This window comes from Amaranthus tricolor, chromosome 2 (assembly GCF_026212465.1).
Source record: "Amaranthus tricolor cultivar Red isolate AtriRed21 chromosome 2, ASM2621246v1, whole genome shotgun sequence".
Classification (NCBI taxonomy): Eukaryota; Viridiplantae; Streptophyta; class Magnoliopsida; order Caryophyllales; family Amaranthaceae; genus Amaranthus; species Amaranthus tricolor.
The window spans coordinates 35068487-35087343 of NC_080048.1; the positions used below are offsets into that span (position 1 = coordinate 35068487).

Below are 18857 nucleotides of genomic sequence, written 5' to 3' on the forward strand. Positions count from 1 at the left end.
GTTTTTATTTTTTTTTTTGTCCCTCCTATGTTATGACATTATCTCCCTTTTGTTCCAAGTTATTAACTGTGAACAAATAATTTTGACCTTTTTGACCAATTTTTTGTTCGCTGTTAGTAATTGCGAACTAACCTAACCTTAGACTCGGACATAGAGACACTTATTTTTTGAATTAAGTTTATCCGAATCTTTTTTTTTATTTCATTTTTTTTGTTAATTTTGCTTATTTGTTTCACATTTTCGGTTTCAATACTGCAAAATTTCTGTCCCTGGTAGCCAAAATTTGCAAACCAAACATGTCCTATATCCCTAAATTTTCTGTCCCTGTAGCCAAAACTTGAGTTTTTTTAGTTGATCTTGATTAAACCTCTAGCTCTAGGTGTGCAAGCACTAAACTTAAACAGCAAGTCTTGCAAGAGCAAGACCACCTTACCGTGAGACTACTATCATCAAAATGATCATTATTACAATGCCTACCACTTATGTGTTGAAGATAAAAATATTAAACATCAAAAGAATATACAATTGAAGTAACCATAATTTATTTGTCATGAAAATCTACATATATGTCTTGTATTTATTTTATTGATGCCAAAATTTTACAGAGATGAAATTCCTTATCCAGTGTGCTTGCTTTTCCTCAAAACTGGTTCAGTTTGTCGAATAAAAAACAACCAGAAGCTTCAATTCAGGGGAACTGGATAGGCTCAGGTTGTAATGCCTTCTCCACGAGCTCAGTTTGTTCTTTGCTATGAACGGTAATAAAACCAGTTGCAGTTGCAGCAGATGGAGGGCGGCCGACATACTTGATGTCATCGATACTTCCTCTGTTTACAGATTTCATTGTAGTATACAGTCGGGGTGCAATGTAACTGTAAGCACCCATGTTCATTGGTTCTTCCTGGCACCAGACAATCTCAGCATCTGCAGATATAGCAAACATTATAAGTAAATTCATTGCGACAAAATAAAACACGGAAGAGCCCAAAAACATAAACCGAAAGAAGAAATCAGGTGCATGCACATGATGTGATCTTCATGGGTCAATGTATTTTTAAACCCATAAATTAAGGTGAAACAATTTGGGAAACCAATGATGTTCTTCAAAGACATTAAGGCATGGATGTTCAATGTTCCTAGAATCCCACGAAGAAAGCCTAAATAATACATATATTTGAGCACAGAAAATGATTAGCGATGAATTATAAACTCACTTGGATACCGCTTCAACTCTCGTTGAACAAGATCGTATGGGAAAGGGCAAAGCTGTTCCACCCGACAGATGGCAACATCACCGCCCTCTACTTTTCTCCTTTGTTCATCAAGCTCGTAGTAAACCTAAACATTGTCAGAATAAGAAACATTATAAAAACAGCACATAATTTTCCGCCCAAATACTTGCAAACACACATAACTTCCAATATCAAAAACATAGTAATTATTTTATGCACCAGTGAGCACTGCTGCGTAAAATGGCAAGAACTGTGAGTATGGCGTGATTAAAGAGAGAACGTAAATGGATAAGTATTTCTGTAATTCTAGGTAACAATAGATTGATAGCAACAGAAGCATTCGAGAGGCTAGCACTCTCCTAAAACATGAGCATTAAACGCACTAAATGTCAATACAAAAATCAGGAAATGTTTGGCTACTCCCTTTTCTTATTTATACTAGTTCCCCCTTCCCTAAACTAACTGATTAACCAACTAATACTAAAATACCCAATATACCCCTTTGACTAATGTATCAGAGTGTGTTGTACTTTGTAATTGAAAAGCACATACATGTACTTAACAGTTAATGTATGTTAACAGAACAGTGCTCTACACTTCTACAGTTCAAACAAAAATTTGCACTTTCTACCTGTTATGTCTATTTATTTGATTAAGTGTGCCCAAAGATTTACAAAGGGAAAATAAAAAGAAAGATGCTACGATATTGACCAAATGATGAGCACTTACTTTTCCAGAGCACAAAACCAACCGCCTAATACCCTCCTCGCAATCTGAGTGCATATTCTGATCCTTTATGAGACGTTTGAATCTGGTTCCTTGTTCATCGAAACCAGGATGACCCTTCACATCATCGAATTCAGAAAGATTTGATATGCATTTTTTGTGACGAAGCAAGTTCTTAGGGGACGTGACAATCAGAGGCTTGCGGAATTCCCTGTGGATCTAAATACAAGACAAAAGTATGAGCAATTGACGAACCATTGTTTAATAAGTAATAGAAAAGCTTGTTATGATTCCACTCACCTGACGACGCAGCACATGGAAATAATTGGCAGGGGTTGTTACATTCACCACTTGCCAGTTGCATTCCTGGATCTGCTTCCGTAAGGTGGGTTCCATCTCAGGAATGACATAGGGATTGTCATCACTCATCTGTAATATAAAATTTCAGATCATATTTAGTAGGGTACATCAGATTTTCCATCAGAAGCTCAAACCATACCTATAATCTCCCCATGCTATTAGATGCGGTTAATGACAAAGACAACAGCTCAAATTTCATCATAAATCACGCGAAATCAGTTACTATTACTCTAGATTACGTAACAAGTATTACCAAACTACCATTACCATCTTGTTGTGAGCTCATTATCTATATTGAACAGATTATCAAAAACATGTACAGTGGCCACTAAACTTTCTCAGTCAGCTGTGGTTGTAGTTTTAAGATCCCTCGAAAAAGCTCCATCTGCCTTGGAAAGTAATGCCAAGGGTCGATATTAAATGGTAGGAATGATAATGAAAAGTTTGTGTAATTTTGGTAGGAAATCTATTGACAAATTTAACGGTCAGGCTTGTTCTACTTCAACCATCTCATTTTATTCCAACGCATTATCTCTTGAAGTCGTATTGGGTGGTAATGGAAAATTGTGAACAAACAAAAACTTTATAATCAAAGTTTCATCAACATGAAAATTTACGCTATAAAACGTTCACATTACCACCATATAGTGCCAAACTACAATGGTAATTTCAAGGTGAAACATACAACAATGACATGCCAAAGAGGGAACCATCTCATCCAGAATTTTAATCACATGCCAGCTTAATCTTTAAGAAGCTCAGGTAATACATAATTAGGTCGCAAATTTTTCGAGTACCAAGGTTTTGTTTTTAGGCCTCGAGTCTAACACATGATGACATGAACTAGGATACACAAAAAAGAAGTGTGCATAGCTTGGCTCTACCATCGTCCTTATCAACTTGCAATGTTCATCAATTCACTAGGCTGAGGCTAAAAAGGGAAGAACAAAAAGGAGCAAGGGTTTAAACTTTAAAGTTTAAACATTCCACAAATGCAACAATCAACTGTAAACTTAATCTACCCTTTTCAAGACCCAACACCTAGTACTTTAAATTTTATTAGACTCAAGATTTCTCAACACTCTCATAATGATCAGACTGACAGCTGATACTTGTTTGTTGTCCCTCCCTACTCGACTCCAATCCAAAAAACTTCCAATGGGCATAGGATCCAAATAAAACAGTAAGGCTCTGAATAGCATTAATAATCTGATTGACAAAAAAAGTTCTAAGCTTTTTCCATATCTCCATGGTCATCAGGTTATCAATTCAGAACTTTTTTTTAATGTCCTATGTGTAAGGCAATACTTTCAGATAAACACTTTTAAATTCACATACTGATACTGGTATAGGAATGCGTAAAGATGAGTGGAGAAAAAACAGAAATGCCAAGCGTTAGTAACCAGACAACCAGAAAATTGAAATATGAGCATGTACTTGCAGCAAGATTAACAGCACCAAAATTTTGGCCAATGATTTAGGGGGGGGGGGGGGGGGAGAGCGTATTCCCCACACCCACAAGAACACAAATCAGACAAGCTTTTTCATCATCCCATTATAAAAGATGCATCATATTAGAGCAAGTCAAATAACTGACGACGGTTCCATCAGTCCATAAATAGCTTTTAAATTAAAAAATTTATCAAAAGAAGACAACACCTGTAAGAAACGTTCCAGTCGCGCACTTGAATGTTCGGGTCCCTGACCATCATATCCATGAGGAAGTAGCACAACAAGACCAGTTTGCCGCAACCACTTCGCTTCCCCACTGCTTAAGAACTGATCAAACATTACTTGCGCTCCGTTAGAGAAGTCACCAAACTGAGCTTCCCACAGGACCAAAGAATTAGGATTTTCCATCGAATAACCCAATTCAAATCCAAGAACGCCAAACTCTGAAAGAGAGCTGCACCAAGAAAACAAGTAGAGCAATTAGAAATGTGGAAACAAACAAGCCATTAGCACCTTCTCCAATCCCCCATTCTATCAGTATGAAAAGCAATAAGCTCTGCAAGAAAAGCAAACTGAGAGCACAAAAGATCAGAAGTAATACTCTATATAAAGAATAATCAAAAACTCCCATTTGATTGTATATGTCCCTATATAAAAGTCGCAGCCACTGGTTCTTCACCTATTGCATAAGTATGTTGATTGGATACTTCATTTCACATGAAGTATGATAACAGATCCTCAACACTAGTACAATAACATCAGTGAATAACATTCCATTTGTCGTTCAAACCCTTTTGAATCTAACATTTGCCTCCACATTTCTAATTTAAAATGGATCCATCTCTAGGTTCGTCCACTGACATAATATAATTAGGGAATGACATTCCATTTGTTGTTTAACCCTTTTGAATCTAGTTTATGCCTCTCCATCTCTAGCTTAACATTGACCGCATCTCTAATTTTGTCCACTAATACAACATCAGCAAATAACATGCATCATGAATTTCTCCATGGATTGGTCTTTTTCTCATCTATGATTGCTGAATAGGGCTCACAGCGGAACCTTGATATAGAGCAATTACGGTCAGAACATCTTCAGCAGTTTGTCCATATGTTTTGTTTGCAGTCACTCATATATATATTAGACCAAGGGAGAAGCCGGAAAATAAAGTTAAGGGGGCCGAAAAAATATGAAGCAGTGCTAGGAATATCTAATCAAAAAATTTTCACACCTTTCTTTGTCACAACCCACCCAAGTATTCCCTTAGTACTTTGTCATATGCCTTTTTTAATCAATAAAAATTAAGTGCATGTCTTTAGGTTGTTTTTCTTTAGCCTAAAGTACTCCATTTGTTGTTACATACTTACATCCGATCAAAAGATTCTATCGAAAGTCGTTCCAACATTAAACCAAACTGGTTTTCAAAAATATTTAAGCATCTTCTCTTTCCTACAGCATCATTAGTGTGGCTCATAAACTATAATGCATAAGCCCTTTGATTTTGAACATACGTATTATAATGCATATGCTTCAATTGACATATGTTAATTTTATATATCTTGTTGAAGAGAATAGTTAACCTATGTAATCTCATTTGCTCCAAACATTTCCAAGGCTCAATGGGAGGACGACCGAAATTCTTTCTTTTGATTCATTTTTATTCAAATCTTCGTCCAGATTCACTTTGTTCATCCGTCTCAAAAAATTAAATACCAGTTCCCTTGACTTGTTCCTTCAAGATGTCTCATGTATGTCCGTTGAATAGGTCGTCAAAGTACTCCTCCCTTTCATGTATAATCTATCTTTATCACTTCATCTTGGACAACAAGGCTGGCTGTTTATCCTAAACCATACTTCAAAATATCACGCACTATCATATCACGACAGTCTATAGTAACTTTTTATCTTTTCACAAATGAAATACATGCTGAGACATTCTGAAAGCATCAGCATCGATCATGAAAGTCGTTTGTAACTGCAACCACGTTTTTTTACTATGTACTATACATACTTCACCCAACTAAAATCTTTTTCTAGTCGCTTGTCTCCTTTTGGCAATCCTATGAAGCTCTTCCTACCCTTCTCTAAGTGTAACTTGGCGTATACCTCTTCATACACTTTTAAACTTGCCTCAAATACCAATTGCTTTGACTTAAATTTAGCTTCTTTGTATTTTTTAGTGTTCTCCTAACTCCTACATATCCTTAAAGATTAATAGCATTCTTTAGTTTTATTGCAACCTTCACTCTCATTCCACCATTTTTTGTCATATTTCCTAACATAAAATTTGTGGTTCTCTTAAAATATTCTAAGTTGCATGAGTGATACAAATTTTCATCTTAGTTTCTAATAAATATAGATTATAGGAAAAAAATATAAAAAACGTTTTAGACTGTTAGTGTAAGAACCTAAATATTTAAAAGTAGCAACTAGCTCTTTACACACTAACTCGGGATATAATGGACGTCAAAGAAAAACACACATTTTATATCTCAGTTCTGGTGAATACTAAGATATTTCACATAAATCTCTTGGAATTTTTACTCAAAACGAAAACTTTCAATAAACATTCTCACATATTTCTAACAATGAACAAATTTCAAAAAAGAAAAGTCAAAGTTCAAATCTTGGGACTTCATCCTAATTTAAATCCATTGGCCTTTAGAGGAAAGCATCAATCTAAGTTTAACTCAAGAAAGGCTAATAAGATTACATATCCAAAAAAAAAATCCTACAAGGTTCAACAGATTAGAGATAATGTTTGCATAGGGATTAGGTTATCAATTCATCAGCAACATAAAATAAAGGGTAAAGCACGATGCCCAATAAGAAAATGAGAGCATGTAAGCAAAATGATGTTATAATATAAAGAGCTCACCTGTTACTAACAGTAAACATCTCGTCATTTTGATTTATCATGACATGATCCAATGGACAATATTTTTCACCAGTTCCCTGATCATGTAATACCGAATGCCTATGGCTAAAAGTACCCCTCTCAACATCCTGACCACTCAGTCGAACATGATTGCCTTCAACTAGTAAAGTAGCAAAGGCTAATGCTTCACCAACTGCCCAATCAATGCCCTCCCCTGTTTCAATCATCTGAGCCCGACTCTCATATATCCTTTTCACAGCTTTGTGCGGCCTGAAGGTTTCAGGAAGTGTCGTGATTGCTTTGCCAACATTCTTCAAGATCTCTGGTTTAACCCTGAATAAATATTACAGGAAACAAAAACAGACAATGAAATATTGAAGCACAAATTCACAAAAGGTGTGACAACATATTAATGAAAGGTCAAAGAAGATACCCAGTGTTACGGATTCTAGAAAGCTGCTCAGGAGACTTGAAACCTAGCCAGTAAGCAGAAAGCCAGTCCCTTCTTTGAGGCACATATTCCTTGCTTGCATCAAACTCCTCATTGAGGATTGTCATAACCTTTTTTTGGATCTGCTCAACTTCTTCCTTCGCCATGTCTCCAGATTCAAGAACTTTCTTCTTGTATATATCAAGCGAAGAAGGATGATTTCGAATGACCTATTAAAAAGATCAAGCTGAGAAGAAAGTATATTTTCCTTCTTACACTAAACAAGATTCAAAATTAAGGCCATTAGGCACATGAAAGTCTTGTATGCTAAAAACGAAGAGACTGAACATGTGTATTCTAAGATAAGTTGAAGAAGCTATAGTAAACTGAAGGGGAAAAAGAGAGAAAGAAGTCCCAAGAAATATACAACCTACAACAACAACAATAACAATAACAATGACAGAGCCTTAATCCCAAATCCCAAAAGATTGGTTGAGTGAAATTTCAATTGACATACCTTGTACATTTTTGGTTGAGTGAAGGATGGCTCATCTATCTCATTGTGACCAAATCTACGATAGCAAACTATGTCCACCACGACATCTGAGTGGAAGGTCTGACGCCACTCAGCTGCAAGCTCACAAACACGAACCACAGCTTCAAAATCATCCCCATTTACATGAAAGATGGGGGCATTGAGAGCTTTTGCAACATCCGTGCAGTACTGTGAAGATCTTCCTGACCTTGGATCTGTTGTAAAGGCAACTTGATTGTTCACCACAATATGAATAGTACCACCAGTAGTGTAATTTGGAAGAGCACTTAGATGGAGTGTCTCATAGACTACACCTTGTCCTGCAAAACTACCATCACCATGGATCAAAACTGCCATATTTTTTGTCCTGTCAGCATCATTAGAATAGTACTGTTTAGCTCTTGTTTTCCCAACCACAACGGGATCCACAGCTTCCAAGTGACTAGGATTTGCAACCAAAGAGAGATGGATCCGCTTCCCACCCCTGGTTGGTCTATCATAAGAAGTACCTAAATGATATTTGACATCTCCAGTTCCTGTGTAAAGTCCTACCTCATCAGTAGGTTTTGTGCCTCCACTGAATTCACTAAATATCTGCCGAAGGGGTTTTCTCACGACATTTCCCAGCACATTTAATCTACCCCTGTGTGACATTCCAATGACTATACTCTCAACACCAAGATCTGCTGATCGATCAAACATCTCCTTCATGCCAGGAATGAGTGTTTCACACCCTTCAAGACCAAACCTTTTAGCTGTAGTCCACTTAGTTGCCAAGAAACTCTCAAACTGAGTACTCCATATAAGTCTGTCAAGCATGACATGGCGCCTTTCCTTGTTATATTCCATTGGTGTAGGGGTCTCAATTTTGTCTCTCAACCAATTACACTGCTCATGATCAGCTATATGCATATACTCATAACCCACACTCCCACAATACGCCTGCTCGAGACGGTTAAGGATATTTCTAAGGGTCTGAACAGGGCGATTTTCTGACAAAAACCCAGCCATCCTCCATACCCCAAGGAAGAATTCACGATCTAGGTCAGCTTCGCTAAACCCGTAAACTTCCAGGTTCAAGTCATCAGGAACTGGCCTTTCCTCTAAGTTCAATGGGTCCAATTTGGCCTTAAAGTGACCATTAACTTGGTATGCTCTCACAAGCAGCAGCAGACGCATACTCTCTTGAATAGTCTGCCCTGAGATCCCTGGAGATGTTGCTGCTTGGCCAACAAAGTTCCTGAAGAAATTGTCCCATGACTCATCAACGCTATTAGGATCAGCTTCCCAAGCGCGTTGTAGCTCCTCTAAATACACACTACTCGTCCCATCCAGAAAACTATCAGTAAGACGTGAAAGGGGTACAGGGCGTGGAACAGGAGCAGCTCTAGGTTTAACAACCGTGCTATGAAAGCAACGGTGAACTGAATTAACAGTATTGCGGGTTCGCGAATCAATGACGTGTGTTCTTGTTACATAAGATCGTCCCTGAGCTACTGTCCTCCTAATAGCAAGCTTCGCTACCGAAGATCCAGCTCTAAACCAAGCCATTGCTTTAGATCACAAAGTCACCAACTTAGATGCAAGATTCCCTTACAATGGAACATTATAGAACTATTAAGGTAAAATGATGGAGAGAAAAAGAAAAGAGAATTACAACAAAACAACCTTAATAAACAAGGCATGCAGGAAGATAAAACAACCTTTATAAACAAGGAAAGCAGGAAGATCTATATTAAATATACTCACTCACTCTAGAATCTGAATAGAAATGCCACAAACTAGTTCAAACTAACCTATCAACATCAATATCAATCCCAAGACCATAGGATCACATAATTTTCCTTTTTCAGCACTGTGACAAAAAACAAAGTTAATAACAGTCCACTCTTTATTTTGTTATTACATCTCGATATTATATGGTAAGAATGTAATGAAAATTTAATGTAATTTTGATAAAAAGAATCTATTGATAAATTTAATAATCATCCTTGTTCTATTTTAATTATCTATGATGGTTATGAAAAATTGTGAAAAAAAAATTACTATACTTTTCATTACCATATGAATCACATGTATATTTCCTCAAATGTTACAATTCCATTAGCGCCATTCAGTACCATCGACCAAACAACCCGAGACTTCCACCAACAGAGAAAATTGGACATGCATAAATACAAAAAACAAGCATCATGAAAGGAGCCTTGGCAGTTGGCCAACAGTTCTTGCTGTGCGACTAAAGGGTAATGAGTTTGATTCATGGTCTCTTACAGAAATAAACTGATAACATATGTGGTAGGACCCCTCCAGACCCTGGCTCTGCAGGACGCTTTCTGCACCAAGTGTCCTTGAGCATCAATACTACTACACATCATTTCAGCTAAACAGCTAAAAACTTGATATCACAATTTTACTTCAATGAATAAATAATGACGCCAAGAATTTAAAATTCAAAATTTTAATCCCAAATGCAAGCTAGCTGTTTAATAAATTGGCGAACATCTTCAATTCCGCTCAAAAAATCATAAAATAACCATAAAAAGTAATAAATCATTACATGCAAGCAAAAAGACATAAATACAAATTGAAAACAAAAACAAAGAACATTCAAAGAGACACAAATCCAAACCAAAAGCAATTTAGATACTAAAAATTAAGCGAGAAAAATTTAGGATACCTAAATACCGTAAAAGTAGATATCACAAACCCTAATTTCTACATATGGAGAGGAAGATGAAGGAATGACGAGATGTCGAAATTCTAAGAATTGCAGAGAAAATCCATTTATTCATTCAGACTCAGATCCTAGGAACCGTTCATGAATTTAGGCGGTTCATGAACTATTTTATTGCCATGGTTTTTGTTTATCCAAGGATAATTCCCTAGCATCTTTTTGTTTTGGTATGGTTAACGGTCTTCAAGGGGTGTTTCACATAATAGAATAGAATATTAAGATTTGTGACATTTTAATATTCCCTCCGAATCAATTTAGTTGTCCCATTTTCTTATTTGGCAAAGTCTTTTTAGTTGTCTTATTTTTATTTTTGTCAATATTTTTTTACCTAAATATCCTTAGTTCACACAAGTAATTACTGATATACCCCCATGTACCTTACTTACCCAACTACCCTTCACTACTTAGCTTTCACTACTTAACCTTTTTAATGGACCCCACACCATCCTTAATAATCGTGCCCAAGCAAATGGGACATCTAAATTGGTTCGGAGGGAGTATAAGACTTTAATGATAAAAGGTTTTGTCTTTTGTTTGCTATGTTAGAGACTTAAAAGAAAGATATAAAAATGAAAATCTCAAACTCTCGACTAAAATACCACCCTTCCCTATATTTGTATTTTGGGGTTTTTCATTTTCTATCTCATTTCGTGTTCTTATTTCCTTTAAATAAACAAAAACTTTGACCGTTTTTAGACCAAAGTCTCATTCCCTCAAAATTTCATGTGTAAACATCTCTTTCTCAAATTTTCAACAATATGCGCAAAATATTACACTATAACGATTCAACCAAGTCAATAAAAAGTGTCAAACAATCAAATTCTCTTACCAAATAATAACTATGTTAAAGTTCCACAAAGAATAACCGTGTCTCAAAATGTCAATGCTCATTTAGGGTTGAGCATCCCAAGTCGAGTGGGCTACGTACATCAACATTATGTGGAAAACTTAGTAGAAGGTTCAAGACTTCAAGCCCCAAAAAATACAAATGAATAAGTATAACTTGAATCAAACTATTATAAAAGGAGGAAAAATATTTATTTTGATCAAAATTTATATAGGTGCAAAACAATCTTATTTTTTATAACATCCAAAGCTAGGATTACTTGGTTCATAATGTCCCTAACATACGTCTATCTTGAGCTTGGTTTAAATCAACTTAAATCTAAAATTGTATATAGGGAGATGGCATATGTCTTTATCTCAAGACTCTACAACTTTATATCACACATTAAATTCTTATTACTCTTTAATCCAAGTGAAAAACCTAATCTAGTCCATAGCATGACTTATCTAAGATTTTAGTCAAAATAGAAAATAATATCTTATTTTAGTCAAAATGTTAATTGCTTTTCAAAAAATATGAATTTGATTCTTATTGCTTTTATAGACCTCCCCACTCTCCCCTAAGCAAGCGTACCCTTAAAAAAACCTCTCAATGAACAAAATTATCCAATAGAAAAACGACGTCGTTGGGGCTCATCGATAAAGAAAAGCAGGAAAGTAAGTTCATCTCAATTCCTCCCTCTTACCACAATCTTGTTTCACACAAAAATGGTGGCAGCTGCAATTTCAACTTACTTCACTTGTTCTCCAATTACTTCACAAACCACCAAAACCCTACAATTCCCATTACTCTCTCAAAGGTAAATACTTTCTTGAAGAATTTTCTTTTTAATTCCTCTAATTTGATTTAGTTTTAAACCCCTTTCAAGAAGTTTCTAATGTATTGTTTTTCAATCTAGGAAATCGAATAAATCGATTGTCTCTGTATTATCCAATCCCTCCAATGAATATTCTTCCGTTGCTGGTATGTCAATTGGGTCTTTGATGTTTTAATTTTTTTCCTTTTTTTAAATTTTTTAATTTTTTTTGTTCGAAATGTGGAAAGATAAATATGGCAACGATTATTTCTTGCTGCTCTTTTTGATGGGTATTCTTTGTATAAATTTATTGTTTTTTTCCTTAATCTTTGAATGACTATAAAGATATGCTGCTTTGAAGTTGAAGAGTTGTAAAAACATGGGGGTATTATGTTTTTGACGATTGTAGTATGGACTTATGTATTGGCATTACATTTAAAATGATTTGATGTTGCAAGGTGTGTTACTAGAACTCGACTATAGATGTGTTTGTGCGATGAGATTCATATTTCCAAGTTTTGGTTAGAAATGGAGCCGTTGATTTTCATTGGTGTAAGATTGGAGAATCCCTACATGCAACAGGAAGGGGAAATAATATGCGTGACAATCATAATCAATATTGTGGTTGTGGCAAGCTTAAAAACATGTATAATGTGTTGGTGATGCACCTGATATATTGACCTATGTTACATACCTATGTATTATTTTGTATTTTTGAATTTTTCTTTGAAAAAATATCCTTTGAGCTATTAATCAAAACAATTTTTTACAAGGAGAAACCAACTAAGATCCGAGAAAACGTAACCTAAATGACAAAATAAGCAGAACCACTTCATCTATGTATTGTGTGAGGTTAAGGAAATAAATTCGTCCATTTACTTTGCTTGCATAATATCACCTTCAGAGAATGGGAGACGTGTAAAGGATGTTGTATACGCCTTATTAGTTTTTTCTTTTTTCTGGGTTATTTCTAGGTGATATATCATCTTCATTGTGTAATTCACTAATGCTTGCAGGATTATCAAGTAAAAGCATAGGTTTCTCTTCAAGGCTTAACGAGTCAGGTCTATACAATACCAGTTTAAGGTATATTACTCTCTAATTTGAATCATTCTATCCATTTGTCAGTATGTTGGTGAGAAAAGTTCATTCATGTACAAATAGCCTACAATAAGCTAACGGGAGAGAACATATATCTAATACATCAGTCAAAAACTTGTTTGACTTATTTGTTAATCTCTACTTTATGTAAACCACAAATACAACAACAACATTGCCACTACCGTAATCCCAAAAATTAGTGCCAGCTGCATAAACCAAAAGATCAATGATCGTTCACACAAATTCTCCCATCTCTATTCATTTCAATTTACTATCATCTTAACCTGGAAATTTATATTATTCATATCCTTTTACACTTTATCGTCCACGTCATTTTTGGTCTTCCTGGCCATCTTTTTAAATTTCTCCAAGTCATAACTTTCTAAATTGTTGACCGGTTTGCCAATATTGTGATACCCCGGGTTAAGCTTTAAATTCTTAACTGGAAATTTAAACGTACTTGATGGGGAGCAATCTTAGGATAGGTGAATCATGGGATGTTTTCTTGGGTTTGTACGAGTGAGGCCAAAGTGCACTAATAGGACTTATGTTGATCTATGAGGCTAGTCTATAACCTTATTGGGTAGTTACCAGTGGCTTGATGGGGTTGGGGTGTTACAAGTAATATTAGAGCGACCTCACGACCGTGGCTGATAGTGTGTTCAGTGCACCTAGCAGGGGAAAAGATCCTGAAACTATGGTGCAACGAGAACGTTGCATTCTTAAGTGAGGGTAAGTGTGATACCCCAGGTTAAGCTTTAAAAAGGATCGATAGACTATCTATATCAGCAAGGTGCTTCTTCTCTTCAAGGGAGCCCATTTGTTAAGAACTTTACAATTTAGCATCCTTGGTTGGGAGCAATCTTAGGATGAGTGACTTCCTGAGAAGTTTTTGTGGGTGCTCACACGAGTGAGGTCAAAGTGTGCCGAAAAGATGTGTGTTGGTCTGTCGGGCAAGTCTACAGCCTCCATGGGTAGTCACTTCTGTTCGATAGGGCCTGGGTATTACAAATACTTTACCGTTGGTCTTGCTCAAAGCAGCTTTGACGATGTGCTATCACCTTATCCTCAATATTTACAATGTGTAAACTTTTTCTTATGCCTTCTTTTGAGTTTTATCCCTCATAGTATGTTCTTTCTTCAATCTAAGCATCCACATTTCTGCTAATCCTATCTTCCTACTTTGATCCTTTAAAAAGATCAACATTGTGATCCTAGCGCTCGTATAATGGATGTCCGATATACCTTGTCGTTGAGCTTTAGAGGAACCCCTCGATCGATCATATCATGTCTCAGTGACCACTCCACATTTTTGCCATCCAGATTGAATCCTTTGGGCCACATTTTGTTGGATATCCCAGAACTTTAAAATATGGACCCTATGTATTTGAAGCAACGACATAGGATGATTTTGTTCTATTCTAATTTTACAGTGTTTTTATTTATATGATTGTGCTAAATTAACACTTCATGTACTCCGTCTAACTTCGACTTAATTTTAATCATCGTGACTCCAACTCTTGTCTCAACCGTTCTAACATAGCATTTATCCCATCTCCGGTCTTATAGATTGTACAATGTTATTAGCAAATAACATGCATCAATAACCAATGTAAAAAGAGAAGAGCTTAGGATCGAACCTCGGTGAAGGCATTGTGTTGCTTCTTCACATGTTATAACATTTATTATCTCATCTCGATACATATCTTGCATAATGTCAATGTATTTCTTAGGAATACCTTCTTTATCATTGCCTAACAAAGTATTTCTCTTGGTACCATGTTGTATGCTTTCTCTAAATTTATGAAAATAATGTGCAAGTCTTTTTTCTCTAGCCATATAGTATTTCACCATTTGTCTCATCAAATGAATTACTCCATTGTAGTTTTCTATGCATATACGAATTGGTTCTCTAATATACTTGTATATATCCTCATATATTCTATCACTTTGTTTATAACTTCATAGTATGACTCATGGATTTTATTCCTTAGTAGTTGGAGCAATCTTGAACATCTTATATATGGGTACCAGAGTACTTTTTCTCCAATTGATAGGCTTGTTGGGTCGGATTTGTATTCAAGTCATATATAAATGGGTAAAAAACCCTATGACTCAGACTTAACCCTTTTAGGTTATTGGGTTGAACTTCGTAAATCCTATTTCAATTTAGACTAAGGTCAACATGAATTTAACCCACTTAACTCGTTTAGAGTTTTATGTTATCATTTTAGGGTTTTTAAAATCGACTAAATCTTATTTTTTGGTCCTCAGTTTTATACGTTTAGTTTATGAGTTGTTTATTTTGTATTTATTATGAAAAATAAGAAAATATGAAATGAATTTAGTTCAAACTATTTTGATTGATTTGACTCAAAATTAACTCGTTGAAAAAATGGGTTATACCAGGTTGTTTTAGGTTTATTTTGACTTTAACCTAACTCATTTTAATAAACAGATCGGGTCAAAGTAATCCATTTCATTGGGTCAAAAGTTTCAACCCAAATCCACTTATTTCGGATTAGGTTATGGTTAAATTTATTTTTTGGCTAGCCTAGCTGTTAGGCATATTGTTGTCCTCTATATCTTGTTGAATAAATCAATTAGCCAAGTTACTCAATAGGTATACCATTAGCTCCACCAATTCTTTAGCTCCATTTTCATCAATGCCCCCTCATCCTTTGATAGATTTGTATACTATAATTCTTAGCATTTTAAAATTGAATCCTTGGATAATGGGAAATAAGAGGGGGTTATTGTGGTTTAATGCCTAATTGATTAACTATGCGACATAGGAAGTCATTAATTATTTTTTAAATTTTTTGGATAATCTGGCAATTCAGGTCATTGCATAAGTTAAAGCTTTATATAGCCATACAGAATGGAGTGAGATGTTTCGTTTGTTATCATTAGCTTCTAGAGTCGTAAAAATCACAATCCAAAAACTTACAGTAGGATTTTTGAGAAAGGTTTCTCTTTTCTGCATGTTATCGTTGTTGATTATTGCCATGCAAGTTGCAAGGTACATTTTTGCTAAATTCTTTTCCATTTTGTTCCAGCAATGGGCCTATAGAAGCCAAAAAGGGCAATCCGCCTATAATGCCTGCCGTAATGACACCTGGAGGGCCATTGGACCTTTCTAGCGTATTGTTCAGAAACCGGATAATATTCATTGGCCAACCAGTAAACTCTCAGGTGGCTCAGCGTGTTATTTCCCAACTTGTAACTTTGGCAGCCATTGATGATAAATCTGATATACTGGTATACTTCAACGTCTTTTTCTTTTCATTCCGAATTTGCAGCAAAACACAACGCTGAATTCATTGAGCTTGACAAGTTTCTCTACTCTTTCAGATTTATCTAAACTGCCCTGGTGGAAGCACATATTCCGTTTTAGCAATTTATGACTGCATGTCTTGGGTAAGTTGCCCAAGATTATCTAGCATTTTTTTTTGGATTTATTTGGTTTTATGCATGTCTTAGTATGCTACCCAGCAAATATGGAATTGGAGGACCAATTTCAACACCTAGATAAAAACTTGACCTGTTAGAGCTGGATGACTAGATCCATTATTTGATGAATATGAGTCTCCGAAAAACCTATTAACCCTACTTCGCATCGGACTTTTCTAGTCACTAGCTCCTTCCTCTTTTCAAAGTTCCACCTAGAGTGTGACCACTTTGGGTTTTCGTAAATCGTAAGAATTCTTGAAAGCTTCTGCTAACATAGTAAGCTGTTTTTTTTTAAATTTTCAGATAAAGCCAAAAGTCGGGACAGTTTGTTTCGGTGTTGCGGCAAGTCAAGGTGCGCTTCTCCTAGCTGGTGGAGAAAAGGGGATGCGCTATGCAATGCCAAATTCACGCGTAATGATCCATCAGCCACAGAGTGGATGTGGAGTATGAACTTATTTCTCATAACTTAGCTGTGAACATTACATTATTTTAGCTATTTTAAATTACTGCTTGAGCTTGATGTTGCGTGTTTCCTGTAGGGTCACGTTGAGGACGTTAGGCGCCAAGTGAATGAAGCAGTTCAATCTCGCTATGTTAGTATCAAATCTTCAATCCTTTTGAACTTTCAAGCAAGCATTACAAAATTTGTGTTTGCTTCTACTCCGCATACACACAAAACTTTTGTACCTGCGGGCTTGAACTGAATTAATCCATTTTAAATCATTTGTTTCTAATGAGTGTGGATTAGCTGTGAGACGTATGCATATGACCTAAAACACACTTCCTCCATTCTTTTTTACTTGCACCGAAACTAACTTTCACTATTCATTATTTGAAGTATTTTGCATATTGCAGCCGTTACACGAATAAAAAACAGTCATGTTAAATCTTGTTTTATTATCTCGTCGCTTATTTTCATGATGTTAAATTTTTTATAATTTTAAGTTATTTATAACTCTAGATATAAACAATTCAACAAACACATTGACATGTGACAAAAATATTTTGGTGCAAGTAAATAAAAACGAAGGAAGTAAATGATTTACTTGTACATATGAAGAGTTTACTGAGTTATAGTGCTTTTACTGAGACTAGCCCTGTTTGTTGCTTGAAGGAACTAATCTTTTTTCCCGGTGGGTGTGTTGCAGAAAATTGACAAAATGTACGCTGCATTCACTGGTCAACCGCTTGAGAAAGTACAGCAATACACAGAGAGAGATCGTTTCTTATCAGTGACGGAGGTAATGTCAAGCAAGTTACTCCTTTTGCCCCCATGAAATTATACCCATGTTTGTAGCCGTAATTTTAATTTGTAGCTTAAGATTAAAACAAAGTAGATGGAAGTAACGAGTGATTGAGAAGAAAAGAAAAATAAGTTTGTGGATAGGATTATAAGAAAGGGAGTGCGACCATTGCTAAAAAAGGAAATGGTGCAATGTAAATGGGACAAACTAAAATAGAAAATAGGTGCAATTTCATAGGAGCACGGGTAGTAACATAAAAAGAAGCTTAGCTTTTTTAGACTAAAACAGGTTTAACATCAAGAGGATCAATACTTGGTCCATCACCCGGGATATGGAAACCTGGGCTTACATGAATGGGGGCCCGGTCAATTGAACACCCCTTGTCATGGCTTATGAATGTTAAGAGGTGGAAAACTAATCAACCTGTTTGAGTTTTTGTTACTCACGACAATTTTTGAGTTTATCCCGTAACCATTTGCTTTAATTAGCTTCCGAAGGAAATTCTAATTGCCATGTATAAATCTAATATGCAACTATTCGGTTGGGTGATATCCTTTGCTCTTCCACGAAAAACCGAGCAAATTCAAGAGGAATATTTTGTATGCATGCTTTGTTAATTGAAATAATGTTTGCGGCTTTTCTTACTCAACACATACCGGAGTCCTGACCGCTCTTTCTTCTTTTGTAGGCAATGGAGTTCGGTCTCATAGACGGCATTTTGGAAACCGAGTATTGATAATCTTGTTTTTAATGCATTTGGGATTGTGTTACATATTTCTTGTAGCTGTGTTGTATGGGTTCAGTAGCATTGTGAACAACTTCTGACACTAATTTTGAAGGGAGTCCTGGACATTGTATTTGTACATTTTAAATAGGAATTATATTCAATTTTACTCCACCCATTTCTGGTAATTGCTCCTCAAGTACAAGGCAGATATTCATTCCATTGTTTTCCAGATTATTGTTACATTTATTTTGTTCTACATTATTGACCTTATTTAGACCCCAATCTTTTAGGATTAATGCTCTGAGATTATTGTTGATCATTAGCATGATTTCCTAAATTTG

General features: G+C 35.7%; 2 protein-coding genes across 2 annotated transcripts; one reads left to right on the forward strand and one right to left on the reverse strand.

The window, feature by feature from the left end:
* Nucleotides 1-236: 236 nt before the first annotated feature.
* LOC130806495 (uncharacterized) lies at nt 237-10541 on the reverse strand. The gene is made up of 9 exons (XM_057671606.1): nt 10292-10541; nt 7597-9206; nt 7083-7309; nt 6650-6982; nt 3978-4224; nt 2259-2387; nt 1962-2177; nt 1215-1338; nt 237-924 (listed from the first exon to the last, which is right to left on the reverse strand). The coding sequence occupies exons 2-9, from the start codon at nt 9163-9165 to the stop codon at nt 689-691; spliced, it is 3081 nt and encodes a 1026-aa protein (XP_057527589.1). The 5' UTR covers nt 9166-9206; nt 10292-10541; the 3' UTR covers nt 237-688.
* A 1229-nt stretch (nt 10542-11770) lies between these two features.
* Nucleotides 11771-18687, forward strand: LOC130806496 (ATP-dependent Clp protease proteolytic subunit 6, chloroplastic-like). Its single transcript, XM_057671608.1, has 9 exons — nt 11771-11994; nt 12094-12158; nt 13008-13077; nt 16152-16353; nt 16447-16512; nt 16849-16989; nt 17085-17138; nt 17694-17786; nt 18478-18687. Exons 1-9 carry the CDS (start codon nt 11903-11905, stop codon nt 18523-18525), a joined length of 831 nt encoding a protein of 276 aa, XP_057527591.1. The 5' UTR covers nt 11771-11902; the 3' UTR covers nt 18526-18687.
* The last annotated feature ends 170 nt before the right edge of the window (nt 18688-18857 follow it).

Bases quoted from the DNA above. Each gene is read 5' to 3' on its own strand.
- LOC130806495 (XM_057671606.1), bottom strand. From the start codon at position 9,165: ATGGCTTGGTTTAGAGCTGGATCTTCGGTAGCGAAGCTTGCTATTAGG. The intron at 6,983-7,082 runs GTATCTTCTTTG...ATATTTATTCAG, and splicing joins TCTAGAATCCGTAACACTGG to GGTTAAACCAGAGATCTTGA. The intron at 2,178-2,258 runs GTGAGTGGAATC...TCTTGTATTTAG, and splicing joins TCCATGTGCTGCGTCGTCAG to ATCCACAGGGAATTCCGCAA.
- LOC130806496 (XM_057671608.1), top strand. From the start codon at position 11,903: ATGGTGGCAGCTGCAATTTCAACTTACTTCACTTGTTCTCCAATTACT. The intron at 16,354-16,446 runs GTATACTTCAAC...CTACTCTTTCAG, and splicing joins ATGATAAATCTGATATACTG to ATTTATCTAAACTGCCCTGG. The intron at 17,139-17,693 runs GTTAGTATCAAA...GGTGTGTTGCAG, and splicing joins AAGCAGTTCAATCTCGCTAT to AAAATTGACAAAATGTACGC.